This window comes from Ursus maritimus, unplaced genomic scaffold (assembly GCF_017311325.1).
Source record: "Ursus maritimus isolate PB19 unplaced genomic scaffold, ASM1731132v1 scaffold_6, whole genome shotgun sequence".
Taxonomy (NCBI): domain Eukaryota; kingdom Metazoa; phylum Chordata; class Mammalia; order Carnivora; family Ursidae; genus Ursus; species Ursus maritimus.
Window position 1 is genome coordinate 64,744,492 of NW_024426774.1, and position 22,133 is coordinate 64,766,624.

The 22,133-nt window shown below is 36.5% G+C and overlaps 1 protein-coding gene across 3 annotated transcripts in view; it reads left to right on the forward strand.

The window, feature by feature from the left end:
- Nucleotides 1–22,133, forward strand: part of ASB3 (ankyrin repeat and SOCS box containing 3) — a 101,803-nt gene that overhangs the window by 70,212 nt on the left and 9,458 nt on the right. For 2 of the 3 annotated variants that reach the window (XM_008699857.2, XM_008699855.2), the window contains exons 8-9: nt 8,651–8,908; nt 15,842–15,975. In XM_008699857.2, coding sequence (XP_008698079.2) covers nt 8,651–8,908; nt 15,842–15,975 — 392 coding nt within the window. The remainder of the gene's footprint in view (nt 1–8,650; nt 8,909–15,841; nt 15,976–22,133) is intronic. The other variant, XM_040623489.1, reaches the window with a different exon arrangement.

Genomic DNA, 22,133 nt, shown 5'->3' on the forward strand with positions numbered 1-22,133 from the left:
TCAGTAAACGGATACAGGATAAAGCCAAAAAAAAAAAAAAAGCATGCTCAAAAATAATCAAACTGCTGAAAACTGAAAGTAAAGAAGCAGCAGTGTGTGGTACAGCGGTCCTTGGTCACAGACATGAGCTAACAAGCTTTGTTTTTGCTACTCTTGGAAATTTTGCTCCGTGAAGTGACCCTATAGACGACAGTTGAAATCTGGTTTGGTGGCTTTAAAAGGGCTTATCAGCTATTTTTTTTCCTCCCTTGTGGAAACTTGTAATTGGACCTGCTATGGAGCCTATGTGTTCTTAATTAGTAAGGTAGGTTTTTTCAGTGAGGAAAGTCATTGGAAGATATTGCTTGTTAGCCTATAGGGGAAAAGCTTAAAACATCAAAATACCTGTTTTATAAGGGTACATTCTCCTAGTCTTTCCACTTGACTTTTCACTTGTTTGCCTGGGACCCATGGCAATAGACTTAATTTTGAGACATCTTTGCCATTATTACCTACTTTGTGGGGAATGTAATTGAAGGGAAAACCTTTTGTAAGGGACTAAATCTAAGTGATGGTAGCATCATAATCACATATGCTCACGTTTAATGTGTGTATATAAAGGAGATGACTTCAGTATAGTACATTGCACAATTTTTGGCACATAGTAAAAAAAGACCAAGGTTAATTTTCTTCCCCCTGTCATCTTCCTTTTATCTAGAAAACAATATCATTTAAATTTCAATCTCTATACTACGTTTATATTAGCTAATTAATGTCTGCTATTAGTTTACATGTCAATCACTGTACATGCAATGTGAAAATCATTTGATTATTTTGGAATTCCATATAGAACTTTGCTGATCAAGCAAGAAAAGTGTCATGCTCCCAATAGGTTTTTTTTAGTATATCAAGATGGTAACATAGCCACGTGTCTGGGGAAAAAACAAAATCAAAATAGAAGAATTTGTGAATTTTTTTGTTATTTCTTTTAGTAAGTATGCATCTTAAAGTTTGGATTTTCAGGGGCACCTGGCTGGCTCAGTTGGAAGAGCGTGCTATTCTTATTCTTGATCTTGGGGTCGTGAGCTCAAGCCCACATTGGGTATAGAGATTACTTAAAAATAAAAGCTTAAAAAAAAAAAAGATTTGGATTCTCTACAGTCACACACTTAAAAATTAATTAAATTAATTAGAATTGCCATTTAAAAAGCAGAATAATTGAATATAATTTTCATTTGAAAATAACTATTATGTGCTTTTGTTCCATAATGAAACAATATATGAATTTCCTTTACGCCATTTACCAACCATTAATAAGAATTTGAGTTAACCTGGAAGACTCTTTTTTCCTAAATTATTATTAGATATTCAAATTTTCAGAGATTTGGTAAGAGATAATACGTTTAGTGGTGTAAATTTTGAAATTTTATTTTATAGCAACCATATGTTCTTATAATAATGTTAGTTTGGTTTTTGCATTTGTGTTTTTTTGGTAGTTTTGGCATTTCTGTGAGATCTAGAAATTTAGTATTTGTGGCCCTTCTTGCACTTTTGGCCTGTTGTATTTCAGTAAACTTTTGTCTGCTTTTATGAATAGTACGATGAATATAGAAAGGTGATGAAAATAATAAATATGAATAATGGCTCTGGGTTTTAAGTTTTCCCTTCTTTATTGTTTTATGTTTTATTCAGCCAAGTTAATGGTTTAGTTCAGAATTCTGAAACATTTTTGTTCTGTATCCCTTTGAGAGGATAAGCTTCCATTTGAAGCAATGATCTTTAGCTCTTCTCACCACTATGAGAAATGATGGAAAGGTGTCTCCTCTGCCACTGGACAAAAACCAGTCTTGTCCTTTGGGGCTAAAAAGTTAACAGCTGCAGTGACATGAAAGGCATCTTTCAAAAGCACAGTTAAGTAATTCAACTCAAATGAGAAACTTTAAGAAAAAGACTCCTTTAACTGGAATGGGTGAAGGAGGGAGGCTGACGCATTTCAGTACGATTTGAATAAGTGTTAATGCCTTTTATAGATGACTGTAGAACATGATCATGGCTTAACTGACTTGATTTTGTCTTTCTAATTGATACTGATCATTGTTATCACATTAGTTTTATAGAAATTATACCAGCTCTCCTCATCATATCACACATGGGTACACCTGACAGGACCTAATGTCTTCATTTTGTTTTCAACTGTTAGCTGAGAGCCATTCAGTAAAACTTACTATATGACCTTTTGATAATTCAGCTAATAAGTTGGTTAGATGTTTTGTTGGCTAATTGGACATAAAATACTCAAGATGTTTGCCTGTGTCTGTTTGTTTAAAGTAAGTCTTGTTAACATGTTGGATTTCCTTTTACTGTGCTTCTGTTAATCACGGTACTGTTCTGTACACATTTTTGAATTTCAAAGAGCAGAATGATAAAAAAGATACAACCCTAAAAATAAGGCCTAGACATTTTTTTTTTTTAGTTTTTAAATTTCTCCTAGTATCTGTTGATTTCCACTGTTTTATAATATGCATTCTCTTAATGTGTCACAATTAGCTCTTGATACTCATGTTAAATAAGATGGACTGTTTCTTTTTAATTCATAGGCTCATCGAGAGTTTTCCATTTCTTCACTGGGGCTTGAGAGAGAATTTGTTTACGTGTTAAGGGAATTACATGCATATGTCCATGTAATTTGTATTTTAACCAAAGGTTATCTAAGCCCTCGGATCTGTTGTTGCTCAACGATATGGGATAATCAAGCTCATACAGAATCCAAGTTACTAGTGTTTCTGGAGCTTACACATATATTCGAGACTTTCTTAATAGCTTTCCCAAAAGCTCAGGGCATGCTGACAAAGTTTTATGATCATCTGCTTCATTTTGTGTTTATTATTCACCATATAAATGGTAGTTTTGTTAGAGAAGGGTCTATAAATGTTAGTACTAGGAGGTCACATAAGCCTTCTAGGAGTGTGCTTTTGTCCTCACACAAGGCTGATAACTGGAAGAAGTTTAGAGCTGGGATTTCTAAAGTGTATTTTGTAGAATACTAATTCTGTAGGTCATTTATAGATATTACATAGGACACAAGGGGTTCTACAGTTAATTAAGTTTAGGAAACACAGGGTTAAGCAATGTTCCCTAAGTTTTTTTCCTGAAAGGCTTCCAAGAATTTTTCTTATGGTGATGTCTCTGAATTCCTAAAGAAGGGAGTGAATCTACACAAGTTTGGAAAGTTTGAAAACAGGATGAACTTATGTTTACTATAAATATACTTTTGTTCCTGTGTTTAAAGACTTTTGGGGTATTTTAAACTCTATTATGCTTTTTTCAGATCAGCAATTGGACCTGTTAAAAAATTCAACTGAGTAAATTTGAAGATCTTAATTGGCTTTATAAAACAATTTATGAATCTGTCAGCATCCCATCTAGCAAGTATAGGGGATCACAACTGAACTAGACAAAAGAAAGGTTTTTAAAGGCAGAGAGAGAGCATTAAAAAAAGGAGACAGGAACTTATTATTATTTTTTTTAAAGGATTTTATTTATTTATTTGACAGAGATAGAGACAGCCAGCGAGAGAGGGAACACAAGCAGGGGGAGTGGGAGAGGAAGAAGCAGGCTCATAGCGGAAGAGCCTGATGTGGGGCTCAATCCCATAACGCTGGGATCACGCCCTGAGCCGAAGGCAGATGCTTAACCGCTGTGCCACCCAGGCGCCCCGAGACAGGAACTTATTATCAAGAAATGCATTGTTTAGGCAGGGTTGCCCTCCTAAGGGGATGGAAGGGCCCATCAGTAAATTTTCTAATATTGACCAGGAAATTCCATGTTGACCGGTCACATTCCTTAGGGAGTTGAAACTGCAGTTAGGTTAAGTTTTAAGTCTTGGTTTACTGACTTGGGGCCTTAACCCAGGTGATGCCATGTGGGACCTATGATTTTCTTTTTAACAGATACATTTCTTTTAATTTTAAAGATATTTCTTCTGGTGGCTCAGTTAGTTAAGTGTCCTGCTCTTGATCTCGGCTCAGGTCATGGTCTCACGGTTGTGAGATCAAGCCCCACATCGGGCTTTGCAGTCTGCAGGGAGTCTGCATCTGCCCTAGATTCTTTTCCTGTCCTTCTGCCCTTCCCCCTGCTGTCATGCTCTCTCTCTTGTTCTCTCTCAAATAAATCAATTAATCTTAAAAAAAAATACTTCTGAGAAAAAAAAATAAAGATATTTCTTCTGAGATGTATCCGGAGGTTGAAGAAGACATTTTGGCATTTAATTTGAAAATGTAACTAGCATACTTTATTTATTTATTTATTTATTTCTAGCATACTTTCAAAAAATAAGTTCATCCTACGGTTCTCTCTTTTCTGACCTCAGTGTGTACCATATAGGATTTCTCAGATATTGTCCTTATGGAGCCTTTGTCATATGGATCATTTTCAGGGTCTAGTGTTCCTTGGAACATACTTTGGGAAACATAGGTCTAGCCTTAAAATATTCCTCAATTTCATTTGACTATTTCATGAAGTGTTCAGTTTTCATAATAGAGGAGTGATATTTCATATATTTGCTGTGTCATATTCACTGGTAGATTTTGGTTTGATATTATATCAGTTCTACCAGTTACCAGTTCTATGACTAAGCTTCTGTTTTTGTGTCTGGAATGGAGATAATAGTAGAACTTACTTCTTAGGGTTGTTGTGAGGATTAAGGCAAATCTTCCACATAACACTTTTAACATAGTGCCTGGTACAGAATAAATACTCATTAAAGTTTGTTATTTTAAGGAATTATATGTGTGTATGTTCCTCCCACATTTTAGAGATGAGTGGTTTATCTTTTGGCCTTTTTTCTTAAAATTTTCTTAGCAGGAGCCATATGTCTGGGTGCTATATTAAAATTTTAATAAGAAAGCCACTAATTGTTTTGTAGTTTTTTGTAAACAGAAAATGGCTAGAGAACCAATCTGTAGCACTTAATCTAATAGCTTGCATTTAGGGCTCTCATTTACCCTTGTATTCTATATCAAAAGTGTGTTTCAAGAGCTAAATCATTAAGAGCTAAAGTATCTGTGGTTAGGCTATTGATGGTTTCAGAGCGCTTGAGGGAAGAATTCAACCAGTCCCTGAATTGCTCACGTAAACACTCATGCCTTGAAAACTGCCAGGCTTCTTGAGAATTATATATCACATTTGTAGTGAGGCAGTGTCTCATAGTTTACCTGCATATTTATTGGAACTTGTTCAACACTCCATGTGTAGCGTGGGTGTTCTGTAGTGCAATCAGCAAGTAATAACTGCAGGCAAAATAATGAGAGCCTAGTCAAATGAGGTCGAAGTGGTTGAAATAAATTGGTGATAACTGTTTAGAACCATCAGTCAGGAGTATATCCTTTAGCATTTTTTGTAGTGCAAGACTGCTGGCAAGAAATCTCTCAGCTTTCCTGTATCTGAAAAGAACCAGAGGAAAAAAATGCATACATACAGGGCTGTTTTCAAGAGCAATAAGATGAATGATGGACTTCTAATCAGGAACAAATAGCAAGATGGTAGGCAAAAAGGTTTTAATTTTTATAAAGCAATTTTAGAGGGGTGCCTCAGTGGTGGACTTGGTTGAGTGTTCCATGCTTGGTTCAGCTCAGGGCTGTGAGATTGCAGGGTTGTGAGATCCTCTGCCTGAAGCTTAGAGTCCGCTTAAGACTCTCTCACCCTCTCCCTCTGCCCCCCGCCCCCGAAATCTCTCTCTCTTCTTATCTCTCAGATAAATAATCTTTTTTAAAAAGAAATTTTAGAATTGTCTATTTTTCTTTTTCTTTTTTAAAAGATTTATTTATTTATTTATTTGAGAGAGAGAATGACCACAATGGGGAGGGGCAGAGGGAGAGGGAAAGAGAGTCCCAAGCTGACTCACAGACTCACACTGAGTGCAAAGCGCAATGCTGGGTCTCCAACTAGGGGCTCAATCTCAGGACCCTGAGATCACTACCTGAGCTGAAACTGAGAGTCAGATGCTCAACCCACTCTGCCACCCGGATGCCCCTCAGTTTTTCTTTTCTAATTGCTGTGTAAATAGCTAAAAGTAAAGCAAATACCGTTTAAGGTTTTAACTAAAGAAAAGCACAAATTGGAGATTAAACAACATAGATTTATAAAAATACACATGGTTTAGGTAACAGTTTACTTATGTGTTTGGTTTTTTAATTACTTTAAAACTTTGATTTCAAATTGTATACATAAGTCCTCAGAAGTAGTTGGTTTCACATGACAGTGGCTTAAATATTTTATATTTGTTTTATCTATAATTTTTGTGCCTTTATTTACTTAGATTCCATGATATTGTGATTAATGAAATATTTTTTAAATTTATAGTTGTTTAAAATAGCATTAATGCCAGTTTCAAAGGGAGAATTTTTTTTTTTTTTTTTTTTAGATTTTTATTTACTTGAGAGAGAAGAGTAAGAGGGAGGGAGGGAGATAGAGAGAGGGAGAGCATAGAAGGAAAGGGAGAAGTAGACTCCCCACTGGAGCAGAGAGCCCTATGTAAGGCTCAATCCCAGGACCCTGAGATCATGACTCGAGCTGAATGAAGGCAGATGCTTAACCAACTGAGCCACCCAGCTACCCTGGGAGGATGATTTTATTACATATTTTCTTCCATAGTTGTGTACATAGTAAACGTACTTGTTCACCAAGCTTTGCTACTGTTAAACTTACAGCATAAACAGTTTTTAAAATGTGGTCACAGGGCCATCATAATTGCAGTTTTTGATGACTGTCTCATATTTCGTATTTATCCACTCTGTTGTTAAACAGGTAGTTTCTTTCTTTTTAAAGTCTTTTATACATAATACTATTGTTAACATTGTACCAATAGGATATGATTTCTTTTTGATTTTGTCTTGGATAAATTCCCAAGATTTATGCTTACTCTATTCTTTTTTTTTTTTTTTAAGATTTTATTATTTGACAGAGATACAGCCAGCGAGAGGGGGAACACAAGCAGGGGAGTGGGAGAGGAAGAAGCAGGCTCATAGCGGAGGAGCCCAGTGTGGGGCTCTATCCCATAACGCTGGGATCACGCCCTGAGCTGAAGGCAGACGCTTCATGACTGCGCCACCCAGGCGCCCCTATGCTTACTCTATTCTGTTCTATTCTATTTATTTATTTTTTAAAGTAGGCTCCACACCCAACATGGGGCTTGAACTCATGACCCTGAGATCAAGTGTTGCATGCTGCACTGACTGAGCCAGCCAGGCACCACCTATTATGTTTTAATTTAATTATTATGTTTTATCTTATTTTAATTAATTAATTTAATTAATGGTAACTTATTTTACATATAATTTTATTTTACAGATACTTGTATAGTGTTAGTGTTGTGTGCCAGAAAGGTGAAGTAACTGGTTCAGAGTCCCATAGATAATAAGTAGCGAGCACTCTGGCTCCAGAGATTGTACCCCTTATAACTTTGCTGTGATAACTCTTTTGATACATCTTGCCAGTTAGCTCTCTCAGAAAAAGGTTACACTTATTTTCAGTCAGTTTAACCACAACTTACCAGTATGGGATGATACATTAAAAAAATAAAATTAACCAATTTAATAGATATAAAATGGTATACTTCTATTCTGTAAAAGTATTTGATAAAGATCAATTTAAAATATAAAGCCATAGTTAAATTTTTGTTCGTAAAAAAGCTTTTCTTGTTTTTACCATTAGAAACTTAAAAATATAAAGGAAATTGACTGAGACTCTTATTAAAGGAAATGGTGTCTTGGAAATTCCTAGAATGAATCCTCTGTCTTTAGGGACTGATGACATTGTTAATTAACTTTGCTTCCAAGTGTTTTGTTGTAGATTACTTAATTGTACAAAAATACCACAGTTTGAGAAGAGTTTTCTATTTGTCAGTGATAATTTTTAAAATTATCTACTTAAGATGAATGTTTTGAATTCTAAGGGCACTACTTGTTCATAGTCAAAAGTTAAAAACCATACAGGAGGGTGTAAATTAAAAAGTAAGATACTCCTTTTCCCCTAGTACCCTAATCTCAGTTCACTAGACCCGTGAAGGGGTGCAAGATGAGAGGCCCCAAAATGTATCACTTTGGCAATAAAGATTATTTTGAGTTAAAAGTAATAAAAACCCAGCAGATGCAAGAAAAGCTCTCTGCCTCCCCTGTAACTGCCTAACTTTACATTGGAAAGGAGAGCCTGCAATGGGAGACTCCCATATCATCAGAGACTCCCCTTTACCTAAGGAATTCATCTGCATAGTAGGACAACCTTGTTTTTCCAGACCCCTCATTTCACCTTCCTGCTAATGAGCTCTCTCCCCTTTGTATCCTCAGGCCCTATCCCTCTCCTTAGCTCATATAATAAGTGTCATGTTGCCTCCTTATCTTTGGAATTTCATGTCTATGTGGATTCTCCATACTTAGGCCTATTAAATTAGATTTTCTCCTGTTAATCTGTCTCGTGTCAGTTTGATTCTAAGTCCAACTAGAAGGACCATAGAGCAGAGGAGGTTCTTCCTCCCTGACCCATATCACAGCATTCTGCTATCCCATCTGCCATTTATTTTCCAGCTGTAACTACCATTAACTATTTGTAAGAATTTTTTAATATAAAAATCTAACTTCTTCCTTCCTTCTTTCTTTCTTTCTTTGTTGTGGTGGAGCTGCGAATTTTTTAGAATTGTGAATATTCTTTTGAAATACGGAGCCCAACTAAATGAACTTCATTTGGCATACTGCCTAAAGTATGAGAAGTTTTCAGTATTTCGCTACTTTTTGAAGAAAGGTTGTCCATTGGTACCGGGGAACCATATTTCTGAATTTATAAACCATGCGATTAAAGCACAGACAAAATACAAGGAATGGCTGCCATATCTCCTGCTTGCTGGATTTGACCCACTGAATCTACTGTGCAGTTCATGGTAAGAAATCCTACCATAGTGAAACTTTTACTTTTTGGGTGAATATACTACCTTCAGTTTCCCCCAATTTCTTAAGATCCCCATGTTGGGAAGAGGGCATGTATGTGTGTTTTGACATGAAGACTAGGTTGGGGTGAAGGAGTTGGGGATTGAATTTAAGAGCCCTGAAAAAGGTAAGAGGTGACTGGAAAGGAGTAGAGAAGGATGGATTCTTTGGAAAGGGCTATTTTTTCTACTTAGGCCATCTCTCATGCTCTTAAAAATGCCTGTGACAAAATGGTTGTAGCTGCTTTGGAGATTTCAGTTGTCCCTTAGTCTACTAGAGTGAATACTCTTGTCCTATAGCATCTTGTCTATTTGAACTTGGTGTCCCTTAATAAATACTGATTTCTGAAGTAGCTGACGATATATGAAAGTCAAGTCAGGATTTTTCTTGGGCAAGAAGAGGACACTTTCTGCCAGCCTCCAGCTTTTGCAAAGGTTCTAAGTGTCTGGATAGAACTGAGAAGGTAATTGTAGCACTGAAAGAACTCTGTTGGCCTGATAATTCAAGTCAAATGAGAAAATAGACTTTCCTCCAGGAAAATGGAGGACATGGGTATTTTATAAAATTTCAATGAAAACATCTAGATGCTTCATTTTTGTGCTTCAGAAACTAGCATTCACTAAAATAATGTTTAGTCAAAAACTAAATTTTGCATTTCAGCAGAAAAGTGCTTTGATATTTGTTATTTGAGTTTTTCGTTCTAGAAAAGAGGTCCTCTTTGGGGTTCATGCAGGCAAGGTTAGTGTTCCCTACTTGTATCTTTAGTTTGCATTTCTGGGGACTTTGTTTTTCCCTTGGTGTCTTTTCCATCTGCATATGATGAACAGGTCTGAATTTGGTGGGATCTCAGTATCTCACCTTTTTATTATATCTGCCAATATATAGAATTAATGAATTTTTACTAAGCAGAGGTTCTATGCTTGGGGCTATCATCCCTTTTGATATTAAGTGTTTCAGATATGTGGTTTGTAAGGAAAAACTGCTTTCTGGTAGGTTGTTTGAAGAACATAAAACTAAAAGCAAAGTTTAGATATACATTCTGATTCCCATTTTACTTTTTGTTTATAGCTTTACAACAGGTTGAGTACATAATTTTATTTACTCCTTTTCCCACTAGTTGATTTATATCCAGTTGTTTGTCAGATAGTCACAGTTGCAATTCTATCTATATCTTTTCAGTAAAATTTCAGAGAAATCCATTAAATTTTTTAGATGATTGAATGAAATATAGAGATTATTGACAGTTCATTGAGGAATCACTGATTTTTTCCTAGTTATATTTTTGTTATTGATTTATTTTTTATTTTTATTTTTTTAATTTAAATTCAGTTAATTAACATATAATGTATTAGTTGTTTCAGGGGTACAGGTCTGTGATTTATCAGTCTTATATAATACCCAGTACTCATTACAACATATACCCTTCCTGGTGTGCATCATCCAGTTACCCCATCTATCCATCCCCTTCCCCTCCAGCAACCCTCAGTTTGTTTCCCAAGATTAAGAGTCTCTTATGGTTTGTCTCCCTCTCTGGTTTCGTCTTGTTTCATTTTTCCCTCTCTTCCCCTATGGTCCTATGCCTTGTTTCTTAAATTCCACATATGAGTAAGATCATATGATAGTTGTCTTTCTCTGATTGACTGTTTCACTTAGCATAATAACCCTCTAGTTCCATCCATGTCGTTGCAAATGGCAAGATTTCATTTTTTGGTGGCTGCATAATATTCCATTGTATGTATATACCACATCTTTATCCATTCGTCTGTCAATGGACATCTGGGCTCTTTCCATAGTTTGGCTATTGTGGACATTGCTGGCTATTGTGGACATTGCTGCTATAAACATTGGGGTACAGGTACCCCTTCGGATCACTACATTTGTATCTTTTTGGTCAATACCCAGTAGTGCAATTGCTGGGTTGTAAGGTATTTTCATCTTTTTGAGGAACCTCCATCCTGTTTTCCAGAGCGGCTGCACCAGCTTGCATACCCAACAACAGTGTAGGAGGGCTCCCCTTCCTCCGCATTCTTCCAACATCTGTCATTTCCTGGCTTGTTCATTTTAGCCATTCTGACTGGTGTGAGGTGGTATCTCATTGTGGTTTTGACTTGTATTTCCCTGATGCTGAATGATGTGGAGCATTTTTCATGGGTCTGTTGGCCATTTGGATGTCTTCTTTGGAGAAATGTCTGTTCATGTCTTCCGCCCATTTGTTGATTGGATTATCTGTTCTTTGGGTGTTGAGTTTGATAAGGTCTTTATAGATATTGGATACTGGCCCTTTATCTGATATGTCATTGGCAAATCTCTTCTCCCATTCTGTTGGTTGTCTTTTGGTTTTGTCGACTGTTTCCTTTGCTGTGCAAAAGCTTTTTATCTTGATGAAGAGCTAATAGGTCATTTTTGCCTTGTTTCCCTTGCCTTTGGAGACATGTCTAGCCAGAAGTTGTGGCAGCCGAGGTCACAGAATTGCTGCCTGTGTTCTCCTCGTGGATTTTGATAGATTCCTGTCTCACATTTAGGTCTTTCATCCATTTTGGGTCCATTTTGTGTATGGTATAAGGAAATTGGTCCAGTTTCATTCTTCTGCATGTGGCTGTCCAATTTTCCCAACACCGTTTGTTGGAGACTGTCTTTTTTCCTTTGTATATTCTTTCCTGCTTTGTTGAAGATTAGTTGACCATAAAGCTGAGGGTCCATTTCTGGGTTTTCTTTTCTGTTCCACTGATCAATGTGTCTGTGTTTGTGCCAGTACCATACTGTCTTGGTGATTAAAGCTTTGTAATAGAGTTTAAAGTCCGGAATTGTGATGCCACCAGTTTTGGTTTTCTTTTTCAACATTCCTTTGGCTACTCGGGGTCTTTTCAGGTTCCATACAAATTTTAGGATTATTTGTTCCAGTTCTATGAAAAAAGTTGATGGTATTTTGATAGGGATTGCATTGAATGTGTAGATTGCTCTAGGTGGCACAGACATATTAACTATATTTGTTCTTCCAATCCATGAGCGTGGAACGTTTTTCCATTTCTTTGTGTCTTCCTCAATTTCTTTCATGAGTATTCTATAATTTTCTGAGGACAGACCCTTTGCCTCTTTGGTTGGATTTATTCCTAGGTATCTTATGGTTTTGGGTGCAACTGTAAATGGGATCAACTCCTTAATTTCACTTTCTTCTGTCTCATTGTTGGTGTATAGAAATGCGACTTAGTTCTGTGCATTGATTTTATATCCTGCCACTTTACTAAAGAGGAATCACTGATCTTTAAAAGTTATTTATAGGTGCTTATTTGTCTTACACCCGCTGTACATGTGCATGTTCATGCACTTATGCACACACACACACACACACACACACACACCACTGAGATAGAAACACTTGCTAAGGAGTGCTCTATCTAGCTATTAACAAAGTTATTTAAATACCCTTAACTATTAGCTTAGTGAATTTTATGGTTGTATTGGGCTCCTAAAAGCTAGCAGCAGTTGCCTCTCACCATTCTAAGATTCACTCCCCCAACTGCTGCTGTAAATCCAGGCCAGCACGTGGGGTAGCTATGGACAGCCCTGACAGTATGTCCCCATTTCTCTGTTACGCAGCTTGGTGCTTGTCCTCAGGGCACCCACTCTCTTCTCAGCAGTACTCTTTGTGTTCCTCCATTGAAGCTCCTAACTGGACTCTGTATTACTTGTCTGTTACTTTTACCCTTCACACTCCCTTCTGGTTTCTGGTTTATTTCTTTCTCAACCAACACTTAGAATACTGCCTGACACAGTAGGCACTATTTTAAGTTTGTTATTGTATTAACTCATTTAATATAAAATATAGTAGATACTATTATCCTTATTTTACAGAGAAGGAAATTGAGGCCCAGACTATTTAATATACTTGCTCAAGCTCACACAGCTAGTTAGTGCTTCAGCTTAGGTTTGAACCTAGGCCGTCCTGTAACGTGGCTCAAGTCTGTCTTTCTAACCACTGTGTTCTGCTGCCTTAGTCCTGTGTGTCCACATGGATCCTGTAGTTACATCACTTAATTTCAGCCACCTTAATCCCTTGCCTAATGTGGGGGAGGGGATATGTGCCAACTTTTCTTGCTCCTTCCTATCCCTAAATTAGGAATAACCTGTATACAGGGAAAAAAATTAAACATTGCCTCTTTTCCTTTCCTCCTCAGCCAACCACCTAGATGGAGAGAGAGAATTATTTAGCTTTATTCTCCCAGAAGGCTTTGTAAAATATGCTCTTCCATTCCCAGTCCTGATACAGGATCTTCCCTCTCCCCATGTGAATAGTTCATTTAAGAATTTGTGGAGCACCTGGGTATCTTAGTCAGTTAAGTGTCTGACTCTTGTTTTCAGTCCTGGGTTGGACTCTGAGGGATGTCTCTCTCCCCCTCCCTCTGCCATCTCCACTGCACCCCCCCCCCAGGTTACTACTCTCTCTCTAAAAGAAAAAAAAAAAAAAGAATGTGTGTGTTATATTTATTGTCATATTTCTGTGTGCTGTATTCGTTGGGTATATTAGGACAGAAAAGAGTTGAGAGAGAACCAATAAGCTACAAATTATTTTGAAGTAAATTGTAAAACTTTCAACTATCTGGACTGAGAATGCCGCTTGCATATATTTTACTCCAAAGGAGTAACTTTAGTCACTTTATATTCATTAGAAAAATACAATGGAAAATTTCACTTTAGCAATGAAAATGCTTAACATGGTCAAATTTTTGTTCACTGATCTTTTATTGAATGGATATGTTTATGCTGAATATGATAAATGTTTTGCTTTCTTTGATCAAATTTATATTCGAAGAGCTGTTACAAGAAAAATTCTCCCATAAAAATTCCAGTATGTTGTTAAAGTGGATTTTGGTTGTATCTTATTTATATCATATGTAAGTCTGTTGCTTAATCTTTGTCATGTAAATTATAAATGTCTTTCCTAGTATTGCTTGCCTTAAACAGTCTTAAAAAATGTATCTGGCTGAATAATTGCCTGTCACAATATAATCTACAGAATTGAGATTTTTTTTTTTCAACTTTAAATGCAAGACTAGATACACCCCCCCACCCCTGCCCAAATGTAATAGGTGAATAATAGAAAGTAAATGTCATCTGTGCATTTAGTTGATTAACTGTCACTTGTTTATGATTGTACAACTGCTTTGTACAATGTAATGGTCAATGTGGTACAGTAACAATACATTTTTAGTGGCATTATCAGCATTGGTAGAATACACTCACCATTATATTAACTAAAGCTGTAGAAACAGATTTATTTCTCGTGTGTGTTTAGATAACTGCATAAAAATGACTTTGTATTTGGTCACAGTGAGACTTAAAGCACACTTAAGCTGAAAAATGAAACCATTAGAAAAGAAATAAGGAGCTAGAATTAAGTAACCTTTGGAGCAGGATACTAGAAAGTCAAGGAGATTGTTTGCTCTTGAGGATATTTTATCATTTTATTTATTCTCAGTATTTCCTGATAAGCTGTAATTTCACTAAGAGCTTTCCAAGAAGTAGAATGTTTTCCCAAAGCATTTTGCTACACTTTAAGTTCTTTCTTATATATGCTTGCATATTAGAGAATTAAGAGTTTGGGAAATAATTTTCATACTCTCTAATCAGTCATTTCAAGGACACTTTGACCCTGAATTACGAGAATTAAGTTATCTTTGAGATGACATGTTGAGGGTATTACTCAGTTTCTTTCCTTTCCTTCTATTGTTTCCCCCTTCTTTAGTCCTTGCTCAGTAATGTCTTCAAAATAGCAACCTTGGAAAGAATTTTAGAAGTAATTACCAGAGGCCCTAATCATTTTATTTTTCTTCAAACAATGTGATACAGTAGGGGAGTATCTAGTCGAGTACAAGATAGGTAATCCTCTTAGAATTTGGAGTTCCCTTTAAGCTGTGACTAAATTTCATGTGTACAATGTTTTAGCCCTATCAAAAATGCAATACTGAAAATTTCAGATCAGTTCTAATAATAATCAAATATCTATGTAACATTTTTGTTTTTAAAAAAGTATGTTTACTGTATTGTTTCATATTATTTTCACAAATTGTCCCCTGAAATAGGCAGGTTAAGTATTATTCTTATCTTGGAGACCATGATCTAGGGCTTAAAGAATTTAGGCAGCATGTTTGTAAGTAGTAGAGGTAGTATTAGAAACCAGAACTTTTCTTAGACAAATGCTCTGTTCAGTAGTATTCAAATACTTATAAAATTTTGGGGAAGTCTCTTTTGGCTGCATTGGTAGGAAAATTTGATATTCTTTTAAAAATATAGAGGGAGAACTGTTTATCTTGAACACCTTTCAGTCCTTAAAGACAAAACTTATTCTGGTACATCTTTTAGAACTGAATCTATAGTGGGTAAGGTTCGTAGAGGGGAACAATTGTACATCCCTGGGAGTTGGACAGAAAAAGACCATCTCTCCCATATATTCAGTTTAGAGTTAACTTTGGGTGTTTGGGCTTTATCCTTTCAGGGCTGTTAAATTGTGTGTCTGTGAGGGTGACCAGTCTAGGTTCAGCAAGATGGTCCAAGTGGGAGGAGGTAATGGCAAATCCATCGATGATGCTGGTGCTGTCTTTTTCTTACCCCTGCTGCTGAGGAATGGGAAGGAAAGTTCTCGTCCTCTACAAGAGTAGAGATTCTCTGGTTATCTACCGGAAAACTACACACAGAGTCGATTCATTTTCGTATAGGAACCTGTAGATGATTATTCGTATCCACAGAACTTGCCTCCAGTTACACAAATATTTTCTATGCCCCAGTTTTCACTCTTCCTTCTATACTGCGATGTAAGAATAGTTATGTGGTGTTTGTTTTCAGGATGAACCCTTTTGTATCTAATGGTGTGTTAACGTCTTTCCAATTAGGATTGACTCCGTCAATGTTGACACCCTTATCTTCACTTTGGAGTTTACCAATTGGAGGAGGCTTCCTCCAACTGTTGAAAAGATGCTCTCCGCTCGTGCGTCAAACTCCTCTTGGGCTCTGCAGCAACATATTGGTAAGAAAGTACAATTTCAAACATGTTTCACTACTTTTTCTTCTCTTCCGCCTCTAGCTATGTTATAATTTTAAGTGACCAGAGTCATTGGAAAACATATATTAAATTGGGCATCATTTGCCTTTTCTTTATGTAGAGAAAGGATGGAGCTGTGGTAATGGTGGTGGGGGATCAGAGTAATTTCCTTCAACAAAAATCATATCTCATTTGGTAAGTTTAGCCTAAGGAACACGTACCAAAAACCAAGTACTTATTGATGTTTTCATTTAATGGTATCCTTTTATTTTTAGTAAGGATTATGTAAACAAAAGTGAGTCCTAAAAATGTTGTAAGTGAATATTTAGTTTGTGATCAGAAAAATTTTCCTCTTAGGAGTTTGTGTGGATTTGTGTTCTCTCTTTAATAATTTATCATCTCTAAAGAAAGTATTACCATCGCTTATTTATACCTGTTCTTACTGAATGTGTGCCAGTGTGTTGGTATGATATAACTATCAAGGTGAGCTTGGTGAAAATTCTGTGAATTGATTGATACTTTAAATGACTGTTTTAAAACAAATTCTCGACTTCCTCTCACTTACTAAATTTCTTAAGCTAGTTTTAAAAAAGCACACAGTAGAAGATTTTACACAAGGAAACCAGTTTAAACTAAACACAATATATTGCAAAGTATTCCTATTTACTTATTCAGATTTATTTTACTTTAACTGTATTTTGTTAACCAGATTATGTCTTAAGTTAGGAAAATTATTTCTTCACTGCTATTTTTGCAGGAAATGTAGCTCTTCATAAAACATGTTGAATAGGTTTTTAACAAGTGAACTTATGCATATGTAGAAATGTGTCTTGTAATCTCTTGGAAAATTACATTTAAGTAAATTTTCTCAATCAAAAACAGACATTCAGGAAAATATGCTCTTGAACTAAGGTGTATTCAAACTCTTAGAGAGTTTTCTGTTGAAGAAATAAAGTAATCTGTTTGGAGTCTGAGTCTTTTCATACAGAATTTCTTTAATGATAATGTTGGAAAACTCACTTGCATTTGATTCTTAATGTTGAGAATTGCATCTTCTTTTACTGATTATGTATTGAAGCAGCAGAGAACAAGTATCTATTCAAAATAGATTGAATATGGGACAATGCATTTGGGAACAAAAGTCAAATGAGGGAGCATATGCCAAATGGGAAAATTATTGCAGTGTATCAATTAGTAAAGATATGTGAGAGTTTACTCTGAAGACTTTAACATATGGCAGGTTTGTCCAGATGAAGGTAAAAATTGTGCATGAGTACATTACCCTGCAGTAGACTAAATCCATCAAGGGCTTCTTGTTTAATTAGGCACTAGGTAGAGCTTGTGTAAGGTAATAATCCTTATCTCTTAAGAGGATTTTATTTTGGCTGAAGATTTGCAAAAGTCTTTCTCAGACGTACTAATGTAGCTAATGCTTTTCTGGCCAACTTCTCTAGCCAAGACCTCTTTTCTTGGTTCCATTCCCATGTATCCAACTGCCTTTTATACATCTCTACTTGGTATCCCACATTTTGACATATCCAAAATTTGAACTTGGAATTTTTCCTACTAGTCCTGCTGTTCCTTCTGTATCCTGGTTTGAGAAGTAGAATGGTTTGGGAGCTATTGACCCAGATTTGTGAGTTATTCTTGGCAGCTCTTTGTTACTTGTTTCATCAATAGCAGTCGTGCTCAGCAGGGATGATTTGCCCCTGATATTTGGCATTGTCTGCCAACATTTCTTGGTTGTCATGACTGATAAAGGGGCTCTGGTCATCCAGGGCGTAGAGGTGGGGGATGCTGCTAAACATCCTACAATGTGCAGGGCAGCCCCCCACGACAAAGAATTATCTGGCCTCAAATGTCAGTAGTGCTGAGTTTGAGAAACTCCGATCTACATTGTCTCTTGGGTTGTCTGGTTTTAAGAAGGCCTTTTAATTCCTATCATGGAATGCCTTTTTAACCCTGTTCTTATTGCAGACTACTTAGGAATAACTTGCATTCTTCTCCCTTATGTTGGTCTCTCAAGGTATACTTTTCTTTGTTCTTCTTCTGCAGATAATGGGAGCCATTTAATGTTGGATTTTAGTAAGGCTGAGGAAAAGATACGCCCATCTACTCAGTTGTCTGAATTTCCAATAGGATTGTACTTTTCTTCCTTTCTGTAGTTCAAGGCTCTCTTTCAATATATCCAGCTTCCCTTTTTTCCTTCAGTTTTCAGGATACTACATTTCTTCTTTTTTTAAGTAGGCTCCAGGCCCAGAATGGAGCCCAGTGCAGGGCTTGAACTCATGACCCTGAGATCAAGACCTGAGCTGAGATCAGGAGTTGGACGCTTAACCAACTGAGCCACCCAGGCATCCTGACACTCCCATTTCTGTAGATAGGTTATCTTTATTTGGATCTTGAGCTGCAGGATTTCTGGTGAGCAGAAGCATGGCCAACGTTTTAACACCAATGGAAGTGAGCCCAGAAAAACAACTCTTGACTACCTCTCAAATGTATGACAGTCTTGCTTTTACCTACTTTCTCCAGTAACTTATCATGATAGTAGAAACTACATATATTTCTTTAAATTTTTTGGAAAAGAGGCTTCTTGCAATTCTACAACTCTTTGTGAGCCCCTAGATAATTTCAGCTCCGTAGCTCGTTAGGTATACTAGTGTCTATCCCAAAGAAAGGATTTTCTCCATTTTTTTTTTAAGGCCCTTTCAAGTCTTGGAGATGCTATGTACTTGGTCAGAATTCTCCTTTCCTTACCTTTTTTCTCCATAAGGAAATAGCAGCTTGCTCTGGTAGTTCATAAATAAAAAAGACAGTTAGTCCCTTGCCGCTCATCTTTTAATCATGAAGTCAGATTGATTTTCAAAAAGTTGTGGGTTTTTTTTTTGTTTGTTTTTGTTTTTGTTTGCATCAGAAAGGAAATGTATAGCAGGTAAGATTGAGTGACTGTTCACAGCTTTAATGACAATTTTTTAAATCATCTGCCTTATGTATACACCTCTTAGAAACATCATTTTAACCACATAGGAGTAAAAATTTGCCAATCCCTGCCCAGCTGTCCAACTTAAACTCTAAGTAATTAAATTCTTAGGGATAAAAGTACTTGGCTTAGTTCATCCCCCCTTTAATGATCAAATATGTACAATTCTACCCAGAGTATTTTATGAATCTGAATTCTACAAAGGACCTAAAAGGGCCCCAGGAAGCTCTCTTGATCTATTCATTTCAATGTTCTTCTGCTTTGTTCTAAAAAGGATTTAAAGTAGTTTATACATGTAGATTATCATAAAACAGTAAAGCAGAAGTTAAAAGTGGAAGCAAAAGAATAATGAAAAGTAATGTTGGGGATGGATATAAAATGGAGTCAGGGAGAGCATATAGCATGGTGATCAAAACCTGGCTTTGGACAGACTGTAAGCTTGGCTCTGACTAAGCTCTCTAGTCACTGACACTAGGTTACAGAGTTCATAATATAAAACAAACCTACTGCTCAGAAGTATAGATATTCTTGAATGTCATAGTGGACAGTTTTCTAGACAATATCTTGGCAGCCATGGTTTCTTGGGACTTGACTTTACCAGTCTTCAATGTGTGTTCTTGCTACCAAACCAAACTATAATTCAATAAAAGTAGTTCTTAAGGGATCAGTACAGTGTCATCCAGGTATTAAGGTATCTGTTGCTCTGACTTCACCAGAGCTGGATTTGTAATATCTGGAGGAGTGGATGACCTACAGGTACTTCAGCTGGTCTCTCTAAATATTGTATCTTTCAACTCAATTTCTTTAAAAAATTTTATTTATTTAAGTAATCTCTGTACCCCACATGGGGCTCGAACCCATGACCCCAAGATCAAGAGTCACAGGCTCTTCCAGCTGAGCCAGCCAGACGCCCCTCAACTCAGTAGTAGTAATAATAGTAGTAGTTAGCAAGGAATCTAAAATTATAGTACCTAAGAAGTATGAGAGTGCAGCTATTTTGTGTTGCAGGTTGAGTTAACATATTTTTAAGAGATAGTCGAGCTTCAAAGTAGAAGCAAAACAGAAATGGAAAGAAAAGGTTGATTTGTGATAGGTTAGGTGTTCTGTTTGTGAAACACAAAGAACATTATGAGGACTCCTTGCTAAATATGATGGGCTGAGCAAGTATCCACAACCAGAGTTTCCTTTGAAACTTTGAGCAGTACTCATAGTTTGGAGCAATGCTCCTTCCTCGTATATTCTTCACGATAAACCCCTGCCTGTAGTAAGTACACTAAACTGACTACATGTAGCACCTTATTTTAAGAGATTGTTATATTTGCATTTAAAAATTGAGGAATAACTACCAGAAACAATTTAAATTTAGTAGTAGCTTATCTGTATTCCTTCTGGTAATATTTTTTCCCCTGGCTTTATTGAAATATATTTGACATATAACATTGTGTAAGTTTGAAGTATACCTTTTTGGTAATAATTAACTAGCATTCCAGTTGTCTATTCAAGCCATTTCTAGTTTAAGGTAATAATGTATATCCAGTTTTAAAAAAACATTTTTCTGTTATCTACAGCAAGAGCATGTATCTTGTGCAAAAGGCGAATTTCATTTCTTCAAGATACATCTTTCAAGATACATCTTTTTTTTTTTTAAGTTTATTTTCTTATTTACTTTTAGTAATCTCTGTACCAACATGGGGCTTGAAGTCCTGACCCCAAGATCAAGAGCCCCATACTTTACTAACTGAGTCTGCCAGGCGCCCCTTAAGATGTATCTTTTATATCATTAAGTTGCTTGTTTAAAAGATAGGAGGTGTGGCACAATCTTATTTCAAGCTAATGGAGAGTTTTAACTCCTCTGCTACTTTGATTCTTATGGTGGTGAATGGTAATGATATGGTTCAGGTTTTGCATGGACATCAGGCCAAGTAAATGGGTACATATTTGAGCTCTGGAATTAAATAGACACACCTCCACTTCTTTCTTCTTTCTTTCTTTCTTTCTTTCTTTCTTTCTTTCTTTTTATTTATTTATTTGACAGAGAGAGAGACAGCCAATGAGAGAGGGAACACAATCAGGGGGAGTGGGAGAGGAAGAAGTAGGCTCCCAGTGGAGCAGGGAACCCGATGTGGGGCTCGATCCCAGGACTCTGGAATCACGCCCTGAGCCGAAGGCAGACGCTGAATGACTGAGCCACCCAGGCGCCCCCCTCCACTACTTTCTAGCTATAGAGAAGTTACTTATATCTCTGAGCCTTGGTTTCTTCAATTAAAAGAAGGGTAATAATAGAACCTACCTCACATAATTTTTATAACGTATTTTGTCATTCTTCTTCCTTGGAACACAGGAAGACTTGGGTTTTCCAGCCGCCATTATCATGTGAATGGTGTAAGTAGTCAAAGGTCATTGGGTGTGAGCTCTCTGTGCTCTCACTTCTCTAACTGAGGAAATGTGAAAGTCATGTTTGAGATGGTGGTGATGCAAGGTGGAAGTAACCTAACACTTAGTTGTCATTTCAGGCACCTGCCCTGGAGAATCACCTGGCCTGAGGAAGATTTTACATGGGGAAGAAATAAAACTTTGTTGTGTTAAGATACTGGTTTTTAGGATTTATATGTTATCACAGCACAACATAGCTTGTAACCCAGTTAACCCATAACTAAATCTTGTGTCAGAGTCCATGTCCAATGAAAGGTCAATAAAAGCTACAAATAATGTAGTCGTGTACTTGGTAATGAGTATTTATACAAATGCTGTTTGGGGGAATAGCTCAACTAAAAACCACCTGCTTCTTATTTTAAATGCTGATTTATAAAACCCCAACTTGCAGTTTTCAGATAAAATTTTCAGTAAATTGAAAGGTCTCTAAATTTGGTAGGGATCAGGAAAATATGTGGAGTAAAGAGTTGTCCTTTTAAAACTACAGGAAACATGGTATATTGTGTCTAGTCACAGGGACCATGCCCATAGAATTATTAAAGCTCGGTATTTGGTGAGTTTTTAACTCTAGAGGCATTTTCTCTGGTTTGAGGTATTATCACTACAAACCCCAACAGTAATTGCCTTTTATCTTGAAAAATTAAACATGTGATCTTCTATTTATAGAGTAGGAAACTTGACCTCCAAGATTCCAGCCATATTTTTGGCCTTTATAACTCTAGCAGAATCA